The 25581-nt window shown below is 39.4% G+C and overlaps 2 protein-coding genes across 3 annotated transcripts; both read right to left on the reverse strand.

Moving 5' to 3' along the window:
- Nucleotides 1-9095: 9095 nt before the first annotated feature.
- On the reverse strand, nucleotides 9096-15673 carry vps72a (vacuolar protein sorting 72 homolog a). Of its 2 annotated transcripts, XR_004335033.1 has the most exons (7): nucleotides 15232-15673; nucleotides 11559-11711; nucleotides 11224-11344; nucleotides 10822-10998; nucleotides 10354-10498; nucleotides 9464-10185; nucleotides 9386-9396 (listed from the first exon to the last, which is right to left on the reverse strand). XR_004335033.1 is itself a non-coding variant. In XM_032535966.1 (6 exons), exons 1-6 carry the CDS (start codon nucleotides 15346-15348, stop codon nucleotides 9795-9797), a joined length of 1104 nt encoding a protein of 367 aa, XP_032391857.1. In that variant the 5' UTR covers nucleotides 15349-15673; the 3' UTR covers nucleotides 9096-9794. The 2 variants fall into 2 exon arrangements, 1 of the variants encoding a protein (XP_032391857.1); XM_032535966.1 differs by having other exon boundaries at nucleotides 9096-10185.
- A 3593-nt stretch (nucleotides 15674-19266) lies between these two features.
- Nucleotides 19267-24220, reverse strand: LOC116701938 (leucine-rich repeat and immunoglobulin-like domain-containing nogo receptor-interacting protein 1). The gene is made up of 2 exons (XM_032535987.1): nucleotides 23868-24220; nucleotides 19267-21789 (listed from the first exon to the last, which is right to left on the reverse strand). The coding sequence occupies exon 2, from the start codon at nucleotides 21775-21777 to the stop codon at nucleotides 19948-19950; it is 1830 nt and encodes a 609-aa protein (XP_032391878.1). The 5' UTR covers nucleotides 21778-21789; nucleotides 23868-24220; the 3' UTR covers nucleotides 19267-19947.
- Between the last annotated feature and the right edge of the window lie 1361 nt (nucleotides 24221-25581).

Consider the following 25581-nt stretch of genomic DNA (forward strand, 5'->3'; position numbering starts at 1 on the left):
CTTAAGGAACTTAAGGAACTTAAGTGATGTTTCATGTAAACAATAGTTACCTTCTGTAACTCCAGATTCTAAGAGCATAGGCGCAACCCTCTAATGGCCGTTTTACAGTTGACGCATCCAAGCGTGCGCGCGCCGATGTGACGTCAAAATTCCGTAGGTCCTACTGTCAAAGAACAACCTAGACAAGTCACTAATGAGCAACTATAGGCCAATATCAAAACCTTCCGTTTTAAGTAAAATCATTGAAAAAGTAGTCTTTAACAACTCAACCATTTCTTGTCACTAAGCAACAGTTTGATACCTTTCAGTCGGGTTTCCGACCACACCACAGCACTGAAACGGCTCTTGTCAAAGTCTTTAATGACATCACCTAACACAGAGAGTGGCAAAATTTCAATCTTAGTATTACTTGATTCAGTGCTGCATTTGACAACGGTCGACCATGACATATTACTAGACCGATTGGAAAACTGGGTAGGACTTTCTGGCTTAGTACTAAACTGGTTTGAATCCTACTAAAGAATGAGGATTACTTGTGTCAATAGGTAATTATACATCTGAGCGTACAAATATGACGTGCGGAGTTCCGCAAGGCTCCATTCTGGGCTCTTCTGTTAAAATCTACGCTTCCACTGGCTCAGATAATGGAGAAAAACAAAATAAGTTACCATAGTTATGCGGATGACACAAATTTACATAACCTTATGCCAGGGGACTATAGTCAAATACAAAAACTGACTAACTGCATCAAACAAATTAACGACTGGATGTGCCAGAACTTTCTGAAATTAAATGAAGGAAAAACTGAGGTAGTTGTTTTGGAAAAAAGAGGAACGATTAAAAGTTGCGCTCAGCTTCAAACAACAATGTTAAAAACAACAGACAAAGCCAGAAATCTTGGTGTAGTCGGACTCAGACCTGAACTTTAACAGCCACATAAGACAATTACAAAGTCAGCTACTATCACCTAAAGAACATATCAAGGGTTAAAGGACTTATGTGTCAACAGGACTTGGAAAAACTGGTCCATGCTTTCATCTTCAGTAGACTTGACTACTGTAACGGGGTCTTTACAGGTCTCCCTAAAAAATCAACAAGACGACTGCAGCTGATTCAGAACGCTGCTGCCGACCTCACTAAGACCAAGAGACTGGATCACATCACTCCAGTTCTGAAGTCTTTACACGGCTTCCTGTGTCTCAAAGAATTGATTTACAGTACTCTTGCTAGTTTATAAATCCCTTAACGGTTTAGGTCCAAAAACATTTCTGATCTGCTACACACTATGACCCCCAGACCTCAGGTCATCTGGACAGGTCTACTTTCTGTCCCCAGGTGAGAACTAAACAGGGTGAAGCAGCTTCGTTTCTATGCTCCTCATATCTGGAATAAACTCCCAGAAACCTGTAGATCCGTGCTACTCTCAGTTCTTTTAAATCAAGGCTGAAGACCTTTCTTTTTGATGCTGCCTTTCTTTAAATTAATGCTCATTTCTTTAAATTTCTTATGCTGACTGTAACTTTATTCTTGTGTTTTAGTGTCCTAATGTTCTATTTTGTTTTAACTGTCTATTCATGTGTCTTATTGATTTTAATGCTTATACTTTTAACTGTTTGTACTTGTGTTTATCTGTTTAACTGATTTTGTGTAAAGCACTTGAATTGCCCTGTTGCTGAAATGTGCTCTACAAATAAAGCTGCCTTGCCTTGCCTTGCCTTGCCTAAAGGGTACGCACTACTCTATTTTTTTCAGCAGCGAGACAAAGTGGAAACAGGAAACCTGAACAAGTTTGAGGGTAACCGGATGCCAGGACTTTCAGAGTGACTGCAAGTCTCTCTTGTAAATTTACTGGATTGAGATGAGTTCTTTATGGTGATTCCAGTGATTTACACATTTCTCCCCAGCCGGTAAGGGATGCGTCTGTGTACACTGTCACGTATGACGTCAGGGTACAAAATGCCAGGTTTGACTGAAGAGAAGGAGGGATGGTCAGCATCCGCCACTTGTGGTGTATAGGGTCAAGGTGCTGAAGATGGAACCGCCTCTGGATTTTCCATGTGGAAGAGACCCAGGAAGACTACCATGTGACTCGCAGACATCATGCCTATGGAGACGCTTCACAGACAGCGCTGACACTGTCGCGTGTGACGTAGTGTGCAACAGTAGATTTCAGTGCGTCCAGCCTTAGCGCTGACAGCTAGGCTCTCATGAAAATCAAGTTTATGTGCACGCCCAGATAAACTTTCATTTGTGCGGGGACCAGTGAGCTCTTCTGCCAGTTTATGGTGAAGCCCAATGTCTGTAGGTGCTGCAGAACTTCCATAGTTTGGAGTGCAGCCTCTTCCCGAAAGGGGGCCAAAATGAGCAAATTGTCCAGATAAAAAAGGACTCTGATGCCTTTTTTGCGCATGCCCATGCAAAAAGTGTGGGGGGCTAGCGAGTTAACGAACGGCAGCCGATTGCACTGAAAATGGGCCCCCTGAAAAAAGAAGCGCAGGAATCTTCTGTGTCTGGGAATAATTTGGATGTGACGCTTCTGTGTCGCCTTGAATCGGAATAAACGGGGCGGGGCTGGGAGAGCACCTCCTCCGCAAACGGCCGAAGCGTCGTAATGTGGAGCTCGTTTGGACGGTGGCTCCTGGACGTACACATCCGCACTCGAGAGGCCGCAAAGCAGGGGTTGGAAATTAAGCCGAGAGCGCTATGCCTCTCTGGTCTGCCATCTTCTTAATGATGTCTGGCAGATCTAGGAAAAGAGCCCTAGCGGTGGAGGGTGGAGCCGCCTGTGGCATAGGCATGTGACCGTTGAAGCGGTGCCGTTCTGGAGATGGGGAGAACCTCAGTGGGAGGGCATCGATCCCCGTCTTGAGGTTCAGTCCTCCCAGAGGGGCGGAGGGAAAACTGGTGAGAGAACCATCATCTGGGGGGACGAGTCAGCGGACACGTGCCCGTTGAGGACGTCCTCTCCCGGCAGACCCAGGGTGTCAACGGTGTCCCGTCTTTCTGCCCAGCTATCATCCCCCTCCTCGTCGACCTGATGGGCCAGAAAAGCTTCTGCCCATCGTTCAAGCTCTTTAGATGGCAGGCCGGAGCAGAACAGGCAGAAGCCCTGGGGGTTGAGGGCCATACCGGTGTAACCGGTACCGAGGCAGGACTGGCAGCGGGGGTGGGGATCCGATTGCAAGATGTAGCCAGTCCAGCAGCAGGTACCAAGGTGAACACCACTGGATGTAGACATTTTCATACTGCTACCTGAAGAAAAACTAGGAGCTGAACAACATGTCCGCTTATGTGGAGCCCCGGGGAAGACTTTGGAGACTTGGCACAGCATTACTGAGTCCTTGAAGGCAATAATGTAGCCTTTTCTTTTGTTTGCGTGTGTGATTGGTCACCCATTGTGTCTGTGTGTTGTTTGTAACTGTTCGTGAATATTATGTTTACAATATTACTTTTTCTGAATATAAAAATAAAAATAAAAAATTGATCAAAAAAAAAGCATGTTATATACAGTATCTGTGGACGTAGTTGAGGTCCATGCTGGCCGCAAAGAAAATCTTCGCGACTGGTCAAGAGCAAAGGGATAGACCAAATCAGCCACAAAAACAGATTAAAGGACAGGTCAATACTCACATGTGTACACTGAGTTATTTAAAATTGTAATTGTTTCTCCTGTTCATACTGGCCATAATGAATGCCAAAAATGGAAGCAGCAGAGGCAGAGATATCCAGACTTTTAGTGGGCGTTCAGACACCCTGCCTTAAAACAGAACAAGGGGTTGCGTTGGTGGGGGCATGTTGCTTCAGGTACCAGTGAGAATAACGTACAATCAAGTCCAGTTTGAGTAAAAGATCCGTGAATTGGAGGCCTTCTCAGACGCCAAAACCCTTTTTTGCCATTTCTGGTAGGTTATCACAGCAGCAATTATTTTATGTTTTGGCGCGATCACGAAGTAAACAGTGGGAATACAGCGTTCACACACAAGGAAATCCTGTCAGGAATGTGTAAATGTAAATGGACTGCATTTATATACTTTAAGTGTTTTTTTTCTTTTCTTTTTTTTTTACAGGCTACAATGGACCATTCACACACATGTTGCCATACAAGGTTCCACCTGCTCATCAGATAAACATTCACACACCGATGGCGCAGCGTCGGGAGCAATTCAGAGTTCAGTGTTTTGCCCAAGGAAACTTCAACATGGGACTGCAGGGACTGAACCAGAGCCTGAGCCACGGACACCCTTGGCATTGTTGCTGCATCCTGAACTTAGCGTGATTGTAATTGGTTTAAAGAAATTGAAGAAACAACCCAGAGTGTTTTTTTCTCCAATCCCAGAATGTATCTGTGGTGTTGCCAGATGGGAATGCGGGAGTACTACACTACAAGGTTAGGTAGTTTCTTAAACTTAAAGCTTGCACCAAGGCCACAGAAATAATTATGATAACTGTAGTACTCCCCTTAAAAAGTGAACAGATTCTCATGCATAAAAGCAGCGCGTGTCCCTTTAAGTGTAGCTGAAGCTAACAAGGGTTCAGCTGACTTCAATTCAAGGATGGTATGGAGAAGAAATTGTAAGAAAAAATCTACATCTCCTTCCATGTACATGGGCATGTGACTTACCTGAAAAAATGTGAATATATCCATTAGCGTGCTCAGTAATGTGTTTTTTTTTTTAGCCCATACACAGGAGTAGGCAAAGTCTGTGGTTGACTCATTTGTATTTTAACAGTCCATAATTACTTTTATTGTGGTCACTGAAAATATGCCAGACAGTCCAACAAACACTCCATATAGACGCGCAGAGGTGCAGAGGCACCAGCAATTGTTTTGCATTTTCATTTTGATATCTGCATTTATGTAAGCATGTTACATAAATGTGTGTTGATAATTGTTAAATACTGAATGTGTCATAGATCATTGTGTTGGCATATATAAAAATGGTGTTACATAAATCCCGGTGCAACCCAGTTATTTCTTTTTTTTCCTGTGTCTCTATATCACAAACATGAGGATATAAAAAGATTATAAAATTGAGACAAGAGTAATGATGACCTTTTTTCCTTAATGGAAATAATCTTCTAAATAAATAAACTAAAGGTTGGATCAGTTACAAATACACATAAAAACCATGCTTTAGAACTTATGCGTTAAAACAGAAAAGCATTAACATTTTTACTTGTTTTGTTTTTATCTTGCATTTTCTTTTATCTTTCTAGTTTAAATTGGAGGTTTTTCACTAACATTATTTTATCGGGATTTAAAGTATGATCCAGCTGCAGTGAACAAGAGCCAAGGCATACGTACGGCCTATACGTACTGTATAGGCTGCAAGAAACGATTTGATGGAAGAAGCAAACAGTGATGTTACTGAATGTCAAAGACTAACTTGGGACACTGGACAGCACATGCTGCCATCTAAAAAAAAACAAAAACATAAACTGGAAATGAAACATCCCCACTTTTTCACTCACCCTCAACCCTTACTCACAGATAGAAACACATACATCTCCATGGAAACTGATAAAGGAATAGCTGGTCTGCAAATATAAACTATTGACAAAGCATATACAAGAACTGGACGGTCAGCAAGAAACACATTTATGGAATGAATAATAATCCAGGAATTAATTTAAGGGATCTAAGCAGAAAAAAAGGCCATCAGTCAAAGGATATGAAGAAGATGCCAAATTAGCTATGTCAAATTCACACAAAAATCCACAAAGAGTAGAGCCTAACACTCTCTCAAACCAATGGAACTTTATGTCAGTTGGCTGTTTTTTGGTGGCTTAGTTACAGGCTATATTGTACATTTAAAGTGAGTGTGAGTCACACTGAAAATTAGCTCAATGCAAACCCTGCAGAAGGATTTGGGTCAATAAGAAGGAATGAAAGTTACACGGATGTTGCAGATAGCAGAACAGAGAGGGTGGGCAATGAAAGAGGGGAGAGGACAAGGGAAGGAGTACAGCAGAGTACAGCACAGTACACCACCTACACTTGTCTCCATGGCAACTACCACACTAGAACGAGAGATAATGCAGTTTCCTCTCATCCAATTCTGAAAACTGTTCAATTGGTACCATATACACTGTGTGGTATGTGAGAGACAAATCTTTCAGTATTCGGTTGTTGCATATGATATGAGAGATGCTTTCAAAGTAATGTTTCTAAAACACTACTGGCTAAATATTTGGACTGCATATGTTACATCCAATTATTCACCAGAGACGTTGGCTTTAGCCTGACGCTGAATTCATCATCATCGCTTTAAGGTATAACTTGTTATTTTTGAATTAATGAGTTTTTTTTCCCATCTTTGCCAAAGCAAGTGGCACAGAGCGTGGGCAGCAGTTGCTTTCAAAGAACAAGTATTGAGGTTGATAGAATTGAAAAGACATAATAAATAAATGCCTTTTCTCAAATCTAGCTGCTGCTCCTGATGCCGCTGGTGTAAAGTGGCATAACAATTCAAAACCTTTAGACATGGTTTTGTGCTACATGTTCTTTGAAATCTGTATCCTCAAAAAGTAAATATGCCACTGTGTGCTGAATACAGTACAACTTGGGGCGGAAGAGTGTGACAACGTGTGCTTAATGATATATATTAACCATAAAAAGGCTGGTGAAATTCTTTGAGACAGTGTGTTTTTGCTACACCCACTACTACTTTTTTAGCCATCCTTCCACAGGCCTTTCATCCTATTTTGGTTTAATTGTGTTGTCTTAAAACTGCTTGTTTAACTGCCAACACAGCACTGTATGCTGCGGTTAACATAACTGATACTTGTTACTAGAATAATGTTGGGGTGTTTGGTCACATCAGTCGGATTTTCTTTTTCTGCTCTTATGTAATTCGATGTCATGATTAATATAAAGTCTGTCACTATTAAGTCAGTCAGCATATGCCAAACACAGAGCAAGCAAGATCGGTTGTCAGACAGCCCACTAGGAGCACATGACAGAGACCATCCGACTCCCTGAAGAGTGAAGTAGATCTTTATTCCTGGTGTCATTTGAGCAGTCTGGTTTGTTACAGAACGATGGCCACTGCAGGTACAGCCCTCAGAGTGACATTCATGATGGCATAAAATCAATGTTAATATCTGTGTGAATGCTTGTTGTATAATGGATTATTATGCATGCTTCTCATGACAATACGGTGAAGTCGTGTGGTTATTACACAATTGTTAGCCTATTTTTACAAAACCGTCTGCTACGGAGTCATAACGTGAGGTACAAGGTAATGGAGCCTTTTATACATTGTTGTGTTTCTTCAGAAATAAACAATGGACAAATAGAGTCTTGAAATGCTTCAGATGTAAAGTTATTCACTGTCAAAATGGTGCCAAAATGAATGGCAGTCAATGGAATACTGACTGCAGGTGATGGCTTTGTAGCATTAAATTGGCGCCATGTGAGCTACGCTTACAGAGGAGAGGGTTATCCCCTTGGTATTTTCTCTGCACAAGAGGTGTGACTAATGGGTGGAGTTCAAATGACACAATTGGATAGTCCTTCAACCATCAAAAAATGTTGAAAAAAAATTGTTCTCGTTCTATTTCTACCAACAGACTGATTAATCAATCAGCTAATCATTTCACTTTTAAATAGGTCTTGGTAAGTTCCTTCTGGATGTTATGTTTCTACTTTAAGTTCATTTTTCTATCACATTATTTTTTTCTTTGACCAACAAAACAACCTGAGTTTACAGGATATTTGAAGCAAATAGCAGGTCGGGGGGCCAGGGGCCTTTTCTTGTATTCCATTAATCAAAGACCAGCTGACAGATAAGAACATCAAATGAAGCTTTTTTTTGGATCAATAGCCTAGTTACTTATGACAGAGAACAAAAACATGGTTGACTGCTTAGCGAGATGCTCTACCAAACATAACCAGGACACTACAGGAACAGCAGGAGAAAATAAGCTTGAGTGCAACGTGATACTTTTGGCAGCAATGTCAAATCTGAAATTTAGGAGCTTTTCTTTCAAAGTAAAATTTCTGCCTGAACCATTTGCTGAGGGCTAACTGATATGAAGGCAGGCTCAGCAGGATTTGTACCTGAAACTCCAAAGGAATTCAAGGTCGGCTTCACCAGCCAGCAATGACGCCGTTACCCTTAGTGATCACGTTCCTGTGAAAGTAATAACAGCCATACTGCGGTTGAAAAGCAAACTATTAACAGAAATAATGTGGAAGCTACTCATTGTATTTCAGGAGCGTGTTTTTTTTACCCTTGAAACCTGGGTGACTAAACATTTACATTATTTTTGTTCCCCAGTGGGCTTTTATGTAACACAGACCGGTTGAGATGACCAACAGCTGCAGGACGCCGTGCAGGGGGAGTGATTCCTGTTCAATGTGTGAGGGGTGAAAGGTGCCACGCTTGTCAAGCACCCAGAGGTGTTCAGGGTGACTCTGTTGCTCTGTGATTGTACCCTGAGAGAACAAATATAGAATACACAATGTAAGGTCCTAGAGGGATCAACGTAGCAGTATTGTTCGCTGTCACAATCGAGACTGGAGCTGAGACTGGAAAATAACACCTTTTATAATACATTCATAGCTGGCTCAATCATATTTAAAATAAATCGACTTTCTGGCTTATACTGTAATGTGATTTATGAGGTTGGCATTAATCAGATGTCCTCACAGTGAGGCAGTGAGTGAAAATTGTAATTAAAAGTCTAAAATATCAGACTAAACGTTAAGAAAGATGGAATTAGAACATTAAAAGGGGAAGAAACAGAGGGTTTTCTTTCAAAAACAAACCCATACTTTTAATTTAATGCTTACTGTTCAATTAAAACTTAGCAATACCAAATAGCAGGGAGGAAATACAGCTATGAATGCTTTGCTCTATTAAAACTATCCCAATGACTTGCCTGATACAGGCAGTAAATTAAAACTCTTGAGGACACTTTTCCTATCTCATGTGATTTCAGTAATGGCATTTGACTGAATGAGTAATTAAAGAACTACATGTAATTTTTTTAATGTTTCTAAAACTATAATTTTTCCATCTGAACATAAACAAGCCTATTTTTATATAGTTTTTATTAAAGCCTTCAAAGTGGATATGAGGTGAAAAGCATTACAGACGGAATACATTTTTAAAATGACGGGGATGGGGTCATACATGATGACTACAGAATTAAAAAAACAAATTAATGAACAAAACCCTCAAGAGACAGACTAATGCTTGTGTTTTAGTGTGCTGTTCCACAGTAGTCTATTCAGAGTTGCAGTTGTTTCACTGTTTGATGTTTGGGAAATGTGTCATAAACCAGAGTTAGACATAGTCAATTTTATTTTTTTCAAGTTTCAAATATTTATTTTTGTTGAGAAATATGTAGAAACCATATATATATTGACAGTAAAAAATGGTATTTTGTCTAAGAAAAAAGAAAAAATGCAGATGGAGACTTTGCTTCCAAAGCTAATCAGTGGTTTTTCAACCACTGCCACAATCAGGGTGTTAATGTTCAAAACTAACTTCTGTAAACAGAGACATCACAAGTTAGACTTGTTTTGTGGTTTAAGGTAATGCACAACTGATTTTGTTATGATAATGTTTGTTTTTTTACTTACTAAGTTCTTTGTCTGCAACAAACATATCTCTGGTGCCAAGGATACTTTGTATGGATGGAGATTAACTAGATTTAGACAGTTCCATGGTGGAAGACGGAGACTGGCGGTAGTTTGTCCTCATGTCATTCAATCAAGTCACTCTGCCCAAACTAAACCGCTGAAAAAATAAAAACTTATTTTCTAAATGTTTTTTGAAACTAATCTATGTTGCCATGGCACTCTGCTTGACGACCATTTTCTGGCGGGAACCCTTTGTTGCTGAAGAGTCAAGTCCCGTCACCCCTCCTGAAGTATTTGGAAATCCGTGAGCAGCCACGTATTTACGGTAGGCTTCTCGGATGATGCGGAAGGCTCGAGTGTTAGCGTAAGGTATATCGGTAACCGGGTCTCGGTAAAGTGCGGCCTTGTGGGTGACAGGACAAATCTCCTGGACGGGCAGCTGAGGACTCGACTGGGCGCTGTGTGGAAAAGCCACCTCGAAAGCCTCGTCCTCACTGAATGTTATGTAGGTACGGGAGCACAGGCCTCCTGCAGGCTGCTGGGACGGCGTTGTGGGATTTTGTGGTGCAGTATGAGGGACGTCCTGATCCAACCTTGGGAAAATGGGGAAATTACTATTTTTTACACAGACTACATGCTTTTGGTATATGTAAGATTTGCCTATTTAAATACATACTAAAGTTCATTGCAGTTGAAGTAGATTACATCAGAAAAGTAAAAAATGGAAACAATGGTCTAGCAGTAGATCATACTTAACGTACCCTTCAACATCCACGTTTTCTTCTTTCAGGACTGAGTGAGAGACGAGTGGCATCAGGACTGAATGGTAACGAATGGTTGGTCCTTCGAAACGCCGCTTCTTGTGGACCTGTTTCTTTTTATCTGCCTCCAGACGTTCATAGTTCTCTACACACAGAAAGTAAAATAAATAAGGTTGTCTTTATTTAATTTCAGTGGCATATGGTGAAACAAATTAAGACATCTTGAGACAATATATTGGTAAATGCGTAGTCAGTAGTGATTTTGTGTAAACAATCGCAAGTCAAATTAATCAATCATTAGACATACGCTCGTTAAAAGCGAGCCGGTGATCGGCAGCAGTGGTAGACTGCTTGCGATTGTTATGGACTGAAAATACTGAATCTTAAGCAAAAGCTTTCAACTGCAGACAGAACATTTTGGAACCAAAACTCTTTTACATTTGAGTAACTTGACCAACGTCTTCTTACCTAAAGATCGAATGTTGATCTCTGCTGTTACTTTGGCCTCAGCCAGCAGTTCTTCCTGGGTAAGGGGTCGGTCCCGATGAGCACCTCTCCTTCTCCGAGGGGCATCTTGACGCTCTTGCAAACGTAAATTGGTCTTTCGGGTATGTTCACTGGTAGACTGTCGCACAGACTTCCGGGCTAAAGAATGATTAAGCATACATCATACAATTCAAAAAGGAGGAAAAATCCCGTTAAAAATACTCATATGTTTAAAAACTGACCCTCTAATGCAGTTGTGATGTAATCCTCATGTGCATATGAAGTGATGTGTTAAACTATTTAAGTTAAGTATTTATGGGTCATTTACGGGGATTATCTGAAAACCGTGTGTAGACATTGGTGGGTGGTTTTTACCAATCTTACTTTCTGCAAAATCTTGGAATTCTTGTGGAATCCTCCTTTTGAGCTCCACTTTAACTTTCTCAGTCTTCTTCTGTTCCTCTGACGGCCTTTTGGGTTTGGGCTTCGCCACTTTTATTGGTTCCTTGGATTAAACAAAGATTAAAAAGCCTATTCACTGCAAATACATTCAATTCTGAATAAAATCACCCAAAATAAAACACAAAAATAAGTTATGTTATGCTGCATTTTCCGACAAAAAGGTCTCTCAGATATGAATGTAGACTGATCATTTAATTCACTTATTAATACAGAAACTTCATTCAAAGTCAGATCACTCTTGAAATAATTGTCTCTACCTTATATGCTTTAGTGACAACCCGACTTTTCCTCCGAGGAGCATCCTCTTCCTGGTCGCTGTCGGGCTCATCACCCTCATCGATGTCAAAGTCGCTGTCCACCTCATCCTCTGTGTCTGAATGTTCTCCGTGATACTCGTCATCTCCTGATTCCTGGAAGGAAACAATAGGGCATGATCTCCAAACATCTATGAACACCCAACAGATTGCCTGTTAATGCAACAAGCTTCAGAATACACCCTAGAGTCAGATTGGTAAACCAACATTTCTCTGAGGTTTTCCATATGTTGTATTAAAACTATTTGGTAAAGTTAATACAGGTGATGTGTCACCATTTTAAAGCGAAATAGGCCAAGGGTAGCATAGTGTATCTGAGTTAAATTCTGTGTTAATCAAGGTGTCATTAAGCTATGACATTTAGTAAGAATGTCTCGAGTGGGTTTATTTTTAATACTCAGGCTACTGACGCACTCCCAGATCCACAACACAAACATTCAGAGAGGCAGTTCTCTCTATGCGTTTGTGTTGACACCAAGAAAATTTCAAGATGATACAGCAATCAGGTTTGGAGTATACTTTCTATGGGTAGACAAAATAATACCAACACCTTGTGTACAAAACATGAATTCTAATGTCATTTAAAGCTAAATTTTATTCAGCAATAGGTTTTAAAAAAGTCCTGGAAATCTGTGATTTTCAAAAGCAACTAACAAAAATCTAAAGAAGAAAAAGTAACCATTTTTAAATACAAGTGCGCAGATAAGACAAAACCTGCAAAGTTATATAATTATGACATGAAATTCATGACAACATACAAACAAACTGCAATGACAAAACCAACATCTGCTGAGACAGTCAGAACTGCCAGAGCAGCCGCTGCCAATCCCCATACACACGTTGACACTTGAACCAGCAGCTGCTTGGAGAAAATTACTTAGACTGTAAATTGAGGATAAAACTCAGCATCTTAAAATTAAGTTGCTACAATATCGAATAATAGCGTGCAATGTTCTGACACAAAATATAGCCTTAAGCTTCTAAAGCTTTTCTCTCTCTTTGAATGTGACGAAGAAGAGGCTGGCACTCTTATCCAGCCTTCACAAATTTGAAAGCTGTCAAGATAAACTGGGCCAGGAAATTTTGGAGTTGTGGTCACAGTTTCGAATGAGTCACATTGGCATTGTGGTTTTTAAGGGCAGAGCTGCTGCAGGCCTTAATTGCAGGCACATTTATAAAACTCGTCCTTTAGTGTGTCATTTCCATGTTGGTGGTTAATATCTATTGCATCTTTAAGCTTGTATGTATTTTTCTCCTCTTACTATGCCTTCAAGCACCATGAAACACAGGCTAATGGGTAATTGTCCCACTCTCAAAAGCCTACATACTAACGGAGCCTACATACTAACGGAGCCATATTTGAAAAGACTGTGCTATGTGTAGTCCATGATTTTCTTAAATATGGGCAGTGGCATTAACTGCAGAGATTATGCATGAGCACAAACAAATGGGCATCACTTCTAACACTGCAGAGACTGAGATCTAGTGCTGGGAGGTATACCAGCTTAAATTTCCTACATGTTATTAATGTTTCAAATACCGTACCGATGCATAGCTGAAGCAGTTGCTGTAACTTTTCAATAGGCAGTAAAATATATATTATTGCTCACCGTGAAGAGCACTGCAGTCTGGGAAATGCTGTAATTGTATTGAGAGGGGATCACTATTGTATTGGCATAACACAAGTTGTGAGACTAATAATCGTAAATTTACAAAATTAGATTACACCGCTGAATGGCATGTTGTCAATCTACTCCTGGCAGTAGAATAAGCCAGTATAAACCTATAATAACAATCATACAAAAAAATACTATGATGCACCAGGAAAAGAAACACTACAAAAAAAAAAAAAAAAATGTTTTTAAATTAAATGATTTCATAGCCTGTCAGGATTGGTCTGCTGCTTTTAAGTAAATAATTAATTTATCTAGAAGGTCCTTTAGGAATATTGGAACTTATCAAAAATATGTGTGTAGTCTATTGTACAGGTAGGCAATTGCACAAGAGAATGAATTGTCCTACGTGACCTTATTGTGACCACTGATAACTTGTGATGTGTTTTTTAATGTTGACTGTAAGTCAGAGCCACATGTCCCTTTTGGATTATACTGAAAATAAACCGTTTTATTAATTAAAAGGAGTATTCAGTCTGAGGAACATCTTTTTTCCCATGTCACATGACTGCTAAATAAATAAATAAATAAATAAATAAATAACACACACACACACACACACACACACAGAGAAAGTGCAATCCACATGTGTACATATGCATATTACAGTAAATAATAATTAAATAATCTAAATACTACTACGTGTGGTGAAGTATTTGTTTTTATATTTCTGCAATCTGCACTTTAGTTTGTTTCAGGAATTTCATGTAAATTTTTACACCAGTCTACTATATATATACTATACTGTGAGTGAAGTAGTTAAAAAAAAAGACGTCATTCATATAAATTTAAGCATCACCTTATTTCATCATCACATACAGGCCTGGCCTCCAGGAAAGAACAGTTTGTTTAACCCTCACGTTGTCCCCGCATCAAACTGACCTCTTTTCCTATATCAATGTTCTTTTTAACTATTTCCTATAACTACTCAATTGTAATTACCCAAAATAACATGATTGATTCCACACAATGCTTTTTGGCAAGTACAAATCTCTACGTTCATTATTTTTTAATAATTTTATTGCATTTGAAAACAACATTGAAGTGCTTTTGAAATAGTATTAAGTAAAAGTTGACATATTCCAGTCTGTGATTATCCATCAACATACATTCCTTTAATTTTAGTCTAAATAATTCCTGATTTCTGCTTTTCTAACTCAAACATGAGGTATAATTTCCTAAAAATTAGGTTTATTGACCATAAATTCCAAAATAACTGTAAAACTGAAGTTAATGTATAAATGTCAGTGTTGAAAATGTCAAAAAAATGACCAAAAAAAAGCATAAAAAATGATGAAAAAAGGGACAAAAGCTTAAGAAAAAGTTAAAACATTGATAAAGAGCGTCAACAAAAGTGCTTATTTTCAATTTTGAAGGGAAGACAACACAAGGGTTTTGTGTTCTTCATACAATAAAATTATGTTTTGCTTGTCTTTGATGAATAATACAGAAGACAAAGAGCTTGAAAAATAATTGCATTATTAAATCGCAATACTGGTGGAAAAAAATCGCAGTTATATTATTTTCTAAAATCGTTTGGAAGCCCTAATCGATACCGCAGCGATGTTGTTGTGTTGACTATTATATATTTACACAATACGATTTTTGATAAATATTCATCAGCAATGTGGATATAATAATAAGTGGGTTTAGGCAAATAAAATAACAGTGTGGTAAGTTGCCATTTTACGATATCTAAAATCTAAGACGATATCTAGTTTCATAGGACGATATAGCTTGATATAATATTGATATATTGCACAGCTCTAATTGCATGTCTTTTATATTAAGTGCTTTTTTTTCTCCTTATTGTCTCTTAAGTTTGTTATTTACTTGTTTTATTATATTTATGAGCATACTGCATCTTCAACCAATAGACCAACTAGAGCTAGCTGGGAGCCAATGCTAACGTCTTAGCTTGCTAGTTCACTTTGGTTACTCACATCGTTGAAGCCTCCATACGTGGTCTTGTAGAATTCATCTTCTTCTTCAGCATCCAGTAACTTGGACAAGCGGTTACCAGCAGTCTTTCTGGGTTCCCGGTCAACTGCCAGAGTCATGGCTGTAGCTAATCTCTAAACAATGCTAACAAACGGAAGGTCTGTGCGTCTAGCTAGCTAACGCTATATTGTTAGCTGGCGTTGTGCTATTGTTATGCTAACTTGAGCCGGTATAACGTTAGGGGGTTTTGAGGGACCTTTTTTACCACTCACTGTGCGTACTCAATTATCTGTTCGTACACATATTTATTTAAGTTATGAATACGCTTTAAAGTCACGTTAATATGCAAAAAGGATGTTCCTTATTAGCGATCTATAATCATACAGACTAAGTACACAGCTAACCTCTAATACTAGCCACTGCCTACTTGTCGCTAACCAACACATCCGGAGCAGTAGATGTACTTCCGGGGTACAGTGTTGTGTTCAAAATAAAATCTGATGCAATGGCTGTCCGAAACACAGACTGTTAATATAAATATATATAATAATAATCACATATAATATTAATAATATCCCACTCATATCATCGACTCATCAACATCGACTCATATCAGATCTCCTTAAATCAATGGGTGACGTCACACATGAGCTGTCCATTAATATATATAGTCTATCCGTCTATGGTAACTCAAAACATAGTAATAATACATTTTATTCATAACGCACTTTACTTTTAAAACAAATCTCAAACTACTACAGAGTAAAATCATCAGTATAATAGACACATAAAAACGGGAGACTAAAAGCAGCAACCAGCAAGGTTAATTTATAGTCATAGCGAGGTCTTGCTAAAACTAAATGTTTTATGTTCTTTTTCCATGGAAATGGCTCACCGTGACCACTACGCTATAATATGGATGTAATGAGTGATTTTGGACTTGTTTATTTGTTTAGAACTGAGAAACCCCTGTAACTGTAATTTGGGTTTCTCTACTGCCGCTGTCACTGCCCGATGTGAGTCAAGTGCTATGTGAGTTGTGCATGTGTCACTTTACAACAAGTAGCCCAGGGGACTCTCCACGTAGCTCCCAAGGGTGTAAGCCCCTCCTCTCTACGCGTAGCTCCCATGGCGTAATTTTAATGCTGCAAAGCCATTTGTCACTGCCCAATGTGAGGAGTGTGCAGATTTGAGTCGCGCATGCTCAGATGTAAAAGGTATACGGCATAATGCGTCATACCCGATGGGAGTTGAGTCAGACCCATAGACAGTTAAAGAAGTGGACCAACAGATCCCGTTGTTCTGGACGGCGACCAGTGATCTAGTTGACTGTTTGATTGCTAACGTTAGCTCAAAACGCCATTCAACTCACAGCCTTTGTTGTGTTTGATGCCAACAGTGAATTAACTTTGTTAATTAGGTCAATTGTTACTGTATTGACATTACAGAAGTCTCTCATTAGCATCTTATATGCTACTTGTCGCAAAATGACGCTGCGCAACTCACAGCTTCACTCGTCGCAAAGTGACGCATGTGCGACTCAAATCTGCACTCTCCTCATATGGGCAGTGACACCATAATCTGCAGTCAGCATCCCATTGACTGCCATTCATTTTGGCGCCACTTTGACAGTGAATAACTTTAAATCTGAAGCGTTTCAAGACTCTATTTGTGCATTGCTTATTTCTAAAGAAACTCGACAATGTATAGGCCTATAAGGCTCCATTACCTTATTACATTACTTATTACCATAGCAGACGTTTTTGAAAAAATAGGCTTGCTTCGTAACCACGTCATAATAACTTAGCGTCGCATAGTCGACAAATCATCTTATTGTCAGGAGAAGCACGCGGACAGTTTGGACTTCCATTAGCTGTTTAGGTTTAATTACTTATGTTAATTAGCATGTTAGTTAGCAGTAATTAGCCTGTGTCTATGTTATCTCCTAACATATACCTACGCTCTCCGTCTCTTCTGATTGGGAATGATTGAGATTTCTCTTTGCTACCAGAAGACTTACAACTTTCAGACACGTTGCCCATGTCACATCTACGTCGTCAAGCTCAGTTGCCGGCTGCGCAGTAACGCCTAGCCATCACCAGAAAAGTGCTTCTATTTTCCTTCACTGGTCTCCTGAAACATTTAAAGACTCTATTTGTCCATTGTTTATTTGTAAAGAAACACGACAATGTATAAAAGGCTCCATTACAAGGCCTGAAGTTAACTTGTTTGACCACCTGCCTCCTGTCACTTTTTACAAGCCTTTTTACCTCATAAAGTTGAAAAACAGGAATTTCTGTGTCTCTATTATCCTATCCTGTCCTATTCATGGTAGCCTACTTGAGGACATTGCGCCGTCATCACGTGCTGTAGTAGGGGGTCCACCTTGATAATCCAGCATAAAGGCATAATTTACTATCCTGGGCTGGGACACACAATCTTACTGTTTGATTAAGTACTTATTGGACTTTAACTTACCATTGCACCCACAATAATGTAGCTTTACTCAATTTAGGTCATCCTGTACATCTCATCTGCGTTTTTTCTTGCGTCCACCGTGTGTTTGTGTGTGTGCACACGTCAGTATCAGAAGGAACGGAGCACCAGCCCCGCCTGCTGCAGCGAGCCGACAGGATTGAAACAGCAGTGACTTTATAGTGAAAAAACGTTACAGCATACATTGATGTTAAAATGTATAGAAGTTGGCAGGACGGTCTGAAATGTTTTGCATGGTCTTTCGCTGTACGTTTTGTTGGTAAATCTGAGATGTTTGAGTCACACACGTCTTGTCTTCATATCAGAAACGAGGAAATTAATTTGACCCTTTCTCACTCCTGCTTGGTCAGTTGCTGCATGTGGGACTGCTGGGATTGTTTATCGCAAGTAAGAAAATACGATAGGGGGGTCAGCTGTCAATCAATGTCTTCCAGTGATGTGGGCATCTGATTGGTCCATGTCCATAAGCAACTCCAACTGAGCTTGAAGACGTAGATGTGACGTGAGCAACCTGTCTGAAAGTTGTAAGTCTTTTGGTAGCTGTGCCAAGAGAAATCTCAATCATTCGGAATCTTAAAGTTATTGGAGATGTAAAGTTATTTGTTGTCAAAGTGATGTCAAAATGAATGGCAGTCAATGAGTCAATAAGTGAGTGCTAGGTAGCATAAAAATGGCGCCATAGGTGCTACGCTTAGTGGAGGCTGGCTTACCCCCTTGGTACCAAAAGCTGGTTTTAAGTCTACAATCGACTGTTACTATTTAATGGCTTGTTCCAATTGTAAATGGAGACATTGCATTGTATTTTTACTTCCGGAACTGTTGAGCTGTATGGTAGTTAGGTTTAAGCATGAGAAGTAGGGATTGGTTAAGGTCAGGGTACGCATATCATGGTAAACCAATCAGATGCTTAAAAAAGGCAGAATAAGGCGGGCCACAAGGCATGTCCTTTGTTGTCTCTGTAAATACCTTTAACTGTCTGGGGTAAATACCTGATGTTAGCAAAAGAAAATAGAAATACATTATGAAATTATCTTAACTTCCAAATTATTTGGCTGGTACATTTACAATGGTGGCCACAAAATGTTTTATACTGTTGTCATAGAAACTAGTTGAGCACTAATGTATTGTCATGGCAACCATATAATTTGTATGAACTTTGAAAATTAATGATACAAAGATACAAAGTGCTCTTTGTGTGCTCACGGCATACAGTGACACCCTACTTTAACTTTGTCTGTGCTTGTGGTCAACAGTTATTGATGCAGTGTTAAAATAAATAATTTAGTCCATTTAACCTGTTTATCAAGCAAACACAATTCTTACCATACCGATTCAGATGTTCAGATGTATGCCTACATTTTTCAACAAAGAACCACCAAATAAGCACACGAAAAATACATTTTTGAAAGCACAATATTTTTTTTGTGCCACTGTGAGAAAGCAAACTTATGAAGTGCTTTGTTGGGAAAGAAAACACACAGTCCACATATCCACTAAATAAGGATTGCAACAATCACCCAACAAAACTAAAACTAAAAATAAAATAGTAGAAATGACATGCTCCATAAATGCAAGTCATCTGTACATTAACATAGATATAAGGTTAACATTGCTATATTACTTTCTATCTTACGGCTACCATCTGAGGTTCATCATACTTATTTCATTTAAAAATTCTATTATATCATCTAGTCTTTAGAAACCATATAGACAAAACAAACAAGTTCTTAAATTGTTTATATATTAACATCAACAAAGGCAATATAAGCAACACACAATCAACTGAATAATTTACATCTTTACACAGTACATGCATTGTGCTCATTAAATATTGCTTACTTTGGTTGTTTTACTTTCAGGCTTTGTTATGGTGAAGCTTCCGTCTCATAAAAGAGACACTATATAAGTGAATAAAGCTGTAAGGATGTCAACATCTAGGTTATACTGTATGTTCCTAAAATGTAACTTCAAATTGTATTAATGTCCAGAAGGTCTTATAGGCTACTAACAATTTCAAGTATGTCTTGTTTTTTTTTTACTATTGCACAACATAGCTTAACATGCTTTAGTTTATATGAATAAATCAACAGTCAGCCTCTGCTGGAAACAAGTTTACATGCCCTAAAATTAAATTAATTATCTCTAGTAATGGAAATTAAAATACAAGTTTTAAAATACAAGCCTCACTAGAACCAAGTGATACAGGATTTTTTCTTATTGACTCATATTAGTTTCATGGTGAACCTGCTTGTCTCCATATAGTTGCCTTTCCCTCCATTACTAATTGACACAGCGCTTCGTGGCACGTATGCTATTGTGGCTGTGTGCTTTATTTGCCCTTTACTCTTACTCCAGAAAAACATGAAGATGAAACAAACGCTCACAGAGCTGAAAAATGAAATCAATCCAATGGTTGCAGCTACCAGTAACGTCTTGACATCTAATGGGATACTCTGATTTCCATTCACACCTGGAGAAGCAGATGGAAAAGCAAACCAACCTTTAAGATGAAAGGGTTTTTTAGAAGATGATGAAAAGGCTCGGACATAAAAGCTAACGAGCAGGCTATCATTTCCTGCCGCATTAGATGCCACACAGAGATAAGTACCACTGTCTTGAGGTTGAGCATAGCGAACCTCCAGCGAGCCATTAGAGAGAGTCCGTATTCTACCAATAGGTGACAGAGGTTTAAGCTGCGGACTTATCCAGGTGACAGATGGCAGAGGCTCACCTTCTGTATTGCAATAAAACACAACCGTGTGTCCTTGATCTACTCTCACTTCTTGAGGTTTAGGGTTTAGAATACTAGGCTTCCGACAAGTGAGCAGGCCTGGGAGCTCAGCTTTAGTAAAGTCTAGAAAATACCATCCCTGCAATTGGACGGAAGTAGTGCAAGTTGGTGGATTTCCATCCAAGTCCAGATATGGTCGTCTTTGCACCACCCACAGCAGACGGCAGTCGCATGCTAGTGGGTTGTTATCAAGTCCCAGAGTTCTTAGGGCATCCACTGAATGGAAAACTCCTACCTCAAGTGTGGTGAGAAAGTTTCTAGATACATTCAGCAATTTGAAATGTGCCAAACCGTTGAATGCTCCGATTTCGATACGTAGCAATGATCCTCCCACCAGATGGAGCTCTTGGAGCCGGAGCAAGTCTCCAAACAGGTTTTCATGAATGTAGGTGATTGGGTTAAAAGAAAGGTCAAGGTACACAAGATATACAAGATGATGCAAAGAGATGTAGGGGACAACGCTGAGGTTACAGTGTCTAATGGTTAGGGATGTAAGATTTAGGCCAAAGAGACTGTTTCCTGACAGGTTCTCCAGCCAGTGGCAATGACTAATGAGAAGTTCCTTCAGACGCTCTAGGTGACGAAAAGAGTAGTTTGGCAGCGTGGTGATGCCCATTCGATAAAAATGAAGACGTTTCAGGCTCCCAAGCTGTGTCAGTGCCTCTGTTGGCACAGCAGTGAGGTTGCAGCCATCAAGGTGCAGCTCTTGCAGACTGGTTAAGCCAGTAAAAGCTTGATGAGAAATAAAAACTAAGTCATTATCTGCTGCTTCAATAAACTGCAGGGCAGTTAAGTCACGGAAAGTAAAATCTAGAAAAACAAGGATCTCATTTCTGCTTATGTCCAGTAACTTCAGTTTTGGCAAACCAGCAAACACTCCGACAGGAATAATTTTCAGGCGGTTGCGGGCAAGACGCAGAGTTATCAGACTTTGCAAGCCGAGAAAGGCTTCCACTTCAATTATTACCATAATATTGTCACTCAAATCCAAATCAAGAAGTTGCGTCAAAGTCTGGAACTGTTGGTGCACCAGAGTCTTAATCTTATTATGCGTTAGGTTTAGTAGGTTAGAATTTTGTGGGAGACCGTTGGGCACTGTGGTAAATTGGCCATCAGAACAGTTCACCTCCAGCAGCACGGTGTTGCAGCGGCAGGACTTTGGACACAGCCAGCGTGTTTCAGACGATAATGCCACCCCCGCTGCCAAGAGGTAGAGAGTTCCCCAGCACAGCCATTGGTGGACGGCAATCCCCTCAAACATCTGTTGGCCTGTCTGCACGTGGGTGAGAGAGTGAGAGAGACAGCTGAGAAAAGAGTGAGAAATTGATATTTACTGAGGTCACAATTGTGAAAATGGGGGAAACATGACTTTCTGCAACAAATAAATACAAGAAGGCCGATGGGGTTAAGGTGCAGCCTGGTGCATTCATCTGCTTTTTTTTAACTGAAAATATTTTTATGTTTTTCTCATCTCTTAGATAACCGGAAGTAGGTTTTAATAATCAGACAGCTGCTGATGGTCCTGTCTTTATAGACAAATGACCTACTGAAGAGAAAAGACATAAAGCAAAGGAGATAAGGTGAAATGCCATCAGACGGTGGTGCTGAATCATCTTTGTCAAACTTTGAGTGTCAATCTTTTCAGTTTATATTTATGTTGTTTACAGTGCTGCCATAATCCAAGATGATAAGATACAGAGGTAACAGCTGTGTCATCCATCCTGGAACAGCTTCCTGCAAGGTCTCAGACAAACCAAATCAGTACACATCTTTAAAAAGCAGCTTAAAGCTAATTTGTTTTCACTGGCAATCTCTTGATTGTATGCCTTACATGTGTTGTAGGTGCACTTAATTTATGCTTATTCTCTCTCTTTATCCTCCATCTCATAGCTTTTCTTCTTCCTTTGCAACTTCTATTTCAAAAGTGTTACATAAATAAAGATGTCTTGCTTGCTTTCTTGCTAAGAAACCTCCATTCACTGACCACCATCAGAGGCTGTTGAAAGCTCAGGGGTCCTTTAAGGACCTAACCGCTCAATTATCTGTTATCAAATATTGTAAACATCATCCCGCTGGGCACATTATAATGTCAGAGAAACACCTAATCCTTGGCTTTTAGTTTTTGTTTATTTAGATAACTGCTTACTATGAAAGCAGATTGCAGGCTTTTCTGTTGGTCTATTTTTTCACTTTGCACAATTTACTGTAAAATGTGAGACATGAAACTTTGTAGCTTAATTTCAGCAAAGGAAGATGAGGTGTATACACAACCAATTGAAATATAATCACAATTGGTCTATTTAAGTATTTACTAAATTCTTAGTTCACACCTTATGCTTGTCTTTCACATGGCCCCTTTTTAACCTTTGAACACATGTTCTTTCTTCCAAGCACCAAACAACAATAATGTTTGGCTGCAGCAAAACAAGCACAACTAGATCTAAACTTTAAAGATGACATTATAGGGGTATTTTCCTGATACTCGTGTCTGCCACTACAGATCATCAAAAGATCTCTCTTTGTATGAACCATTGCTAAATCCACTTCTAGGGGGCGGCAAAAGCAAAAATATATTCCTGTACATTATACTGTATGTCCACTGGTGTGATGATGTGACCGCTATCAGTAATCACACAATAACTCTAAAACTAAAATAATCCATGCAACAATATATATTGGAATGCCATATGAATATGTGTATATATGTAATCATTACTTTTAACATGGATAAAAAAATGACTAAGGGATCAGCTCATCAAAAAATGTGTGACTTGCTTGAACGCTCTTTTAAATTGCCAAGGGAGTGTTGGAAGGGTGATGCCACCCTCAGATCTTCTCACGTTGTTCTGCTGAATGCTGCAACATGTGAGAAGACGGACGGAGACTGAAATGCTACATGCGTTAGACGTATTTAATGCTTGTATATCGAAGAGCTCCTAAATTACTTTCCACTGATATCTTTGTGGTCACCTTGAAAACTTCACTTACAATGTCTAATTTTGAATAGAAGGAATCAGGGAGAAAATTCAAATCTTTCTGTTTTTGAAATCCTATTTTCAAGGTGGTAATTGTATATCTCGGTATATAGCTGGGGAACACTGTATAGCCGGACCGCTGGTGATGACAGCAGCTCCCCAGAGCAGTGTGTGATGCAGACTGACTCCTCTTAAACTCCTCTGGGAGTCTACATGTTAGAGAGTGAAAATAGTGTACAAAGGTGAAATCACAGTTATTTACTGGGGCCTGACAGCTTAGAGAGCTCAAATACAAAACAGTGTTATCAAAGGCTCAGAATTATAGTGATCATATGAGGGGGGGGGGAGCAGAGGAAAATCAAGTATTGCAACTCACCGTCTCCTCAGTCTGGAGGGCTCGTCATTGTGATAGCTCCATTTTCGTGGTTTAAAAAAAAAACACAAGCGTATTTGCAAGTGGGTGTTTTGTTTCTGATTAAATTGTTGACACAAGGAAGGAGAATTCAAAGAGCAGAGTAAATTGTTTTTGGTCTGTCAGGTCCACCTCTGTTGCTCAGAAATACACCCAAATGAAACCTGCAATCTGAGAGAAAAAGACAGACATATCATCACAAGATAGCTCCATCCTCCCATACTTAAATATATTCAAGCGTCTTGCTGCAGCTTAGTTTCCCTGTTGCTTCGGTGTCCTCATGGCAACAATAACCTGGCTCTGGACGGATGGGAGCTCGGTGCATGCTGGGGGATTATATACACTAGCTTGTGGACTCCATCCAACACACTGCACTGGATGACAGGAGGCAGGCACACAGGTCAGCCAAACGCAGAGATTCAGGCGCAAACACCAGATGGGAATGAATTCAAGCATTGACACTTAAAATAAAGACGTATCTTTTCGGCTCTCTGGTCTGTCAGATTTGAAAGTTTGACGAAGAAACATCAACTGTTTGATTTATAAAGCAGGATAGTTTTCCCTGTGTGCATTTCTTAAGTAGAATGAACCCTCCTTCTGTCCCCAGAGTCAGAACTAAAAAGGGTGAAGCAGCTTTCAGTTTCTATGCTCCTCATATCTGGAATAAACTCCCAGAAACCTGCAGATCCGCTGCTACTCTCAGTTCTTTTAAATCAAGGCTGAAGACCTTCCTTTTTGATGCTGCCTTTCTTTAAATGAATGCTTATTTCTTTAAATTCCTTATGCTGCACTGTAACTTTTATTCTTGTGTTTTATGTGTCCTAATGTTTCTATTTTGTTTTTAACTGTCTATTCATGTGTTTTATTGATTTTTAATGCTTATGATTTTTAACTGTTTGTACTTGTGTTTTATCTGTTTAACTGATTTTGTGTAAAGCACTTTGAATTGCCCTGTTGCTGAAATGTGCTATACAAATAAAGCTGCCTTGCCTTGCCTTGCCTTACCCCCACCTTTACATTTCTGGAAGAAACTCAACTTTATTTTAACAGTATATTTAGAACAATAAACAACTTAGGCTAAAATACTCAACTCCTCAAGGTACCACAAACACTGGAGGCCTTTCAGCTACAGGCCCTCAGAGTGTGGATTCTGGCTTTCATTTATCAGAATTTCTTTAAATAGTCTTGTAAATAGACTTGTGTTGTGGTTTCTAACTTGTCCGGTTGCCAGGTCTTTATTTTACTTTACCTATAATGTAACAGATTGTACACACCCGACAATTATTGAGAGACACTCCCATAGGAGTCCCCCACCTAAATAAAAATAAATAAAAAAAATTGACCACAAGAAAAAAGCAGTCCCACACCTGTGCACACAAAATGGGTGGAGCATTATCTATTTAAGATCAATGTTGAAGATCAAGAATTGTTTAAAACACCCTTGACGAAGGTCCAGAGGGACTTAAACACTGGTATGATTAATAGATTGTGATAAGCGGTAAGCAGGATCTTCTTTTCTCAAGACTTAGTTAATACTTTCTAACACACCCGCATTTGAGATAGCTGGATGTTTATCTCCTTTGAAAAAAAAGTACACAAGCTGAAATTGGGGACCATGGAAGAGAAGAACATGAAGTCTGTGAATGGGTTTTCTGCAGGTCTGACATGAAAACTAAAA

The sequence above is a fragment of the Etheostoma spectabile genome, chromosome 14 (assembly GCF_008692095.1).
Source record: "Etheostoma spectabile isolate EspeVRDwgs_2016 chromosome 14, UIUC_Espe_1.0, whole genome shotgun sequence".
NCBI lineage: Eukaryota > Metazoa > Chordata > Actinopteri > Perciformes > Percidae > Etheostoma > Etheostoma spectabile.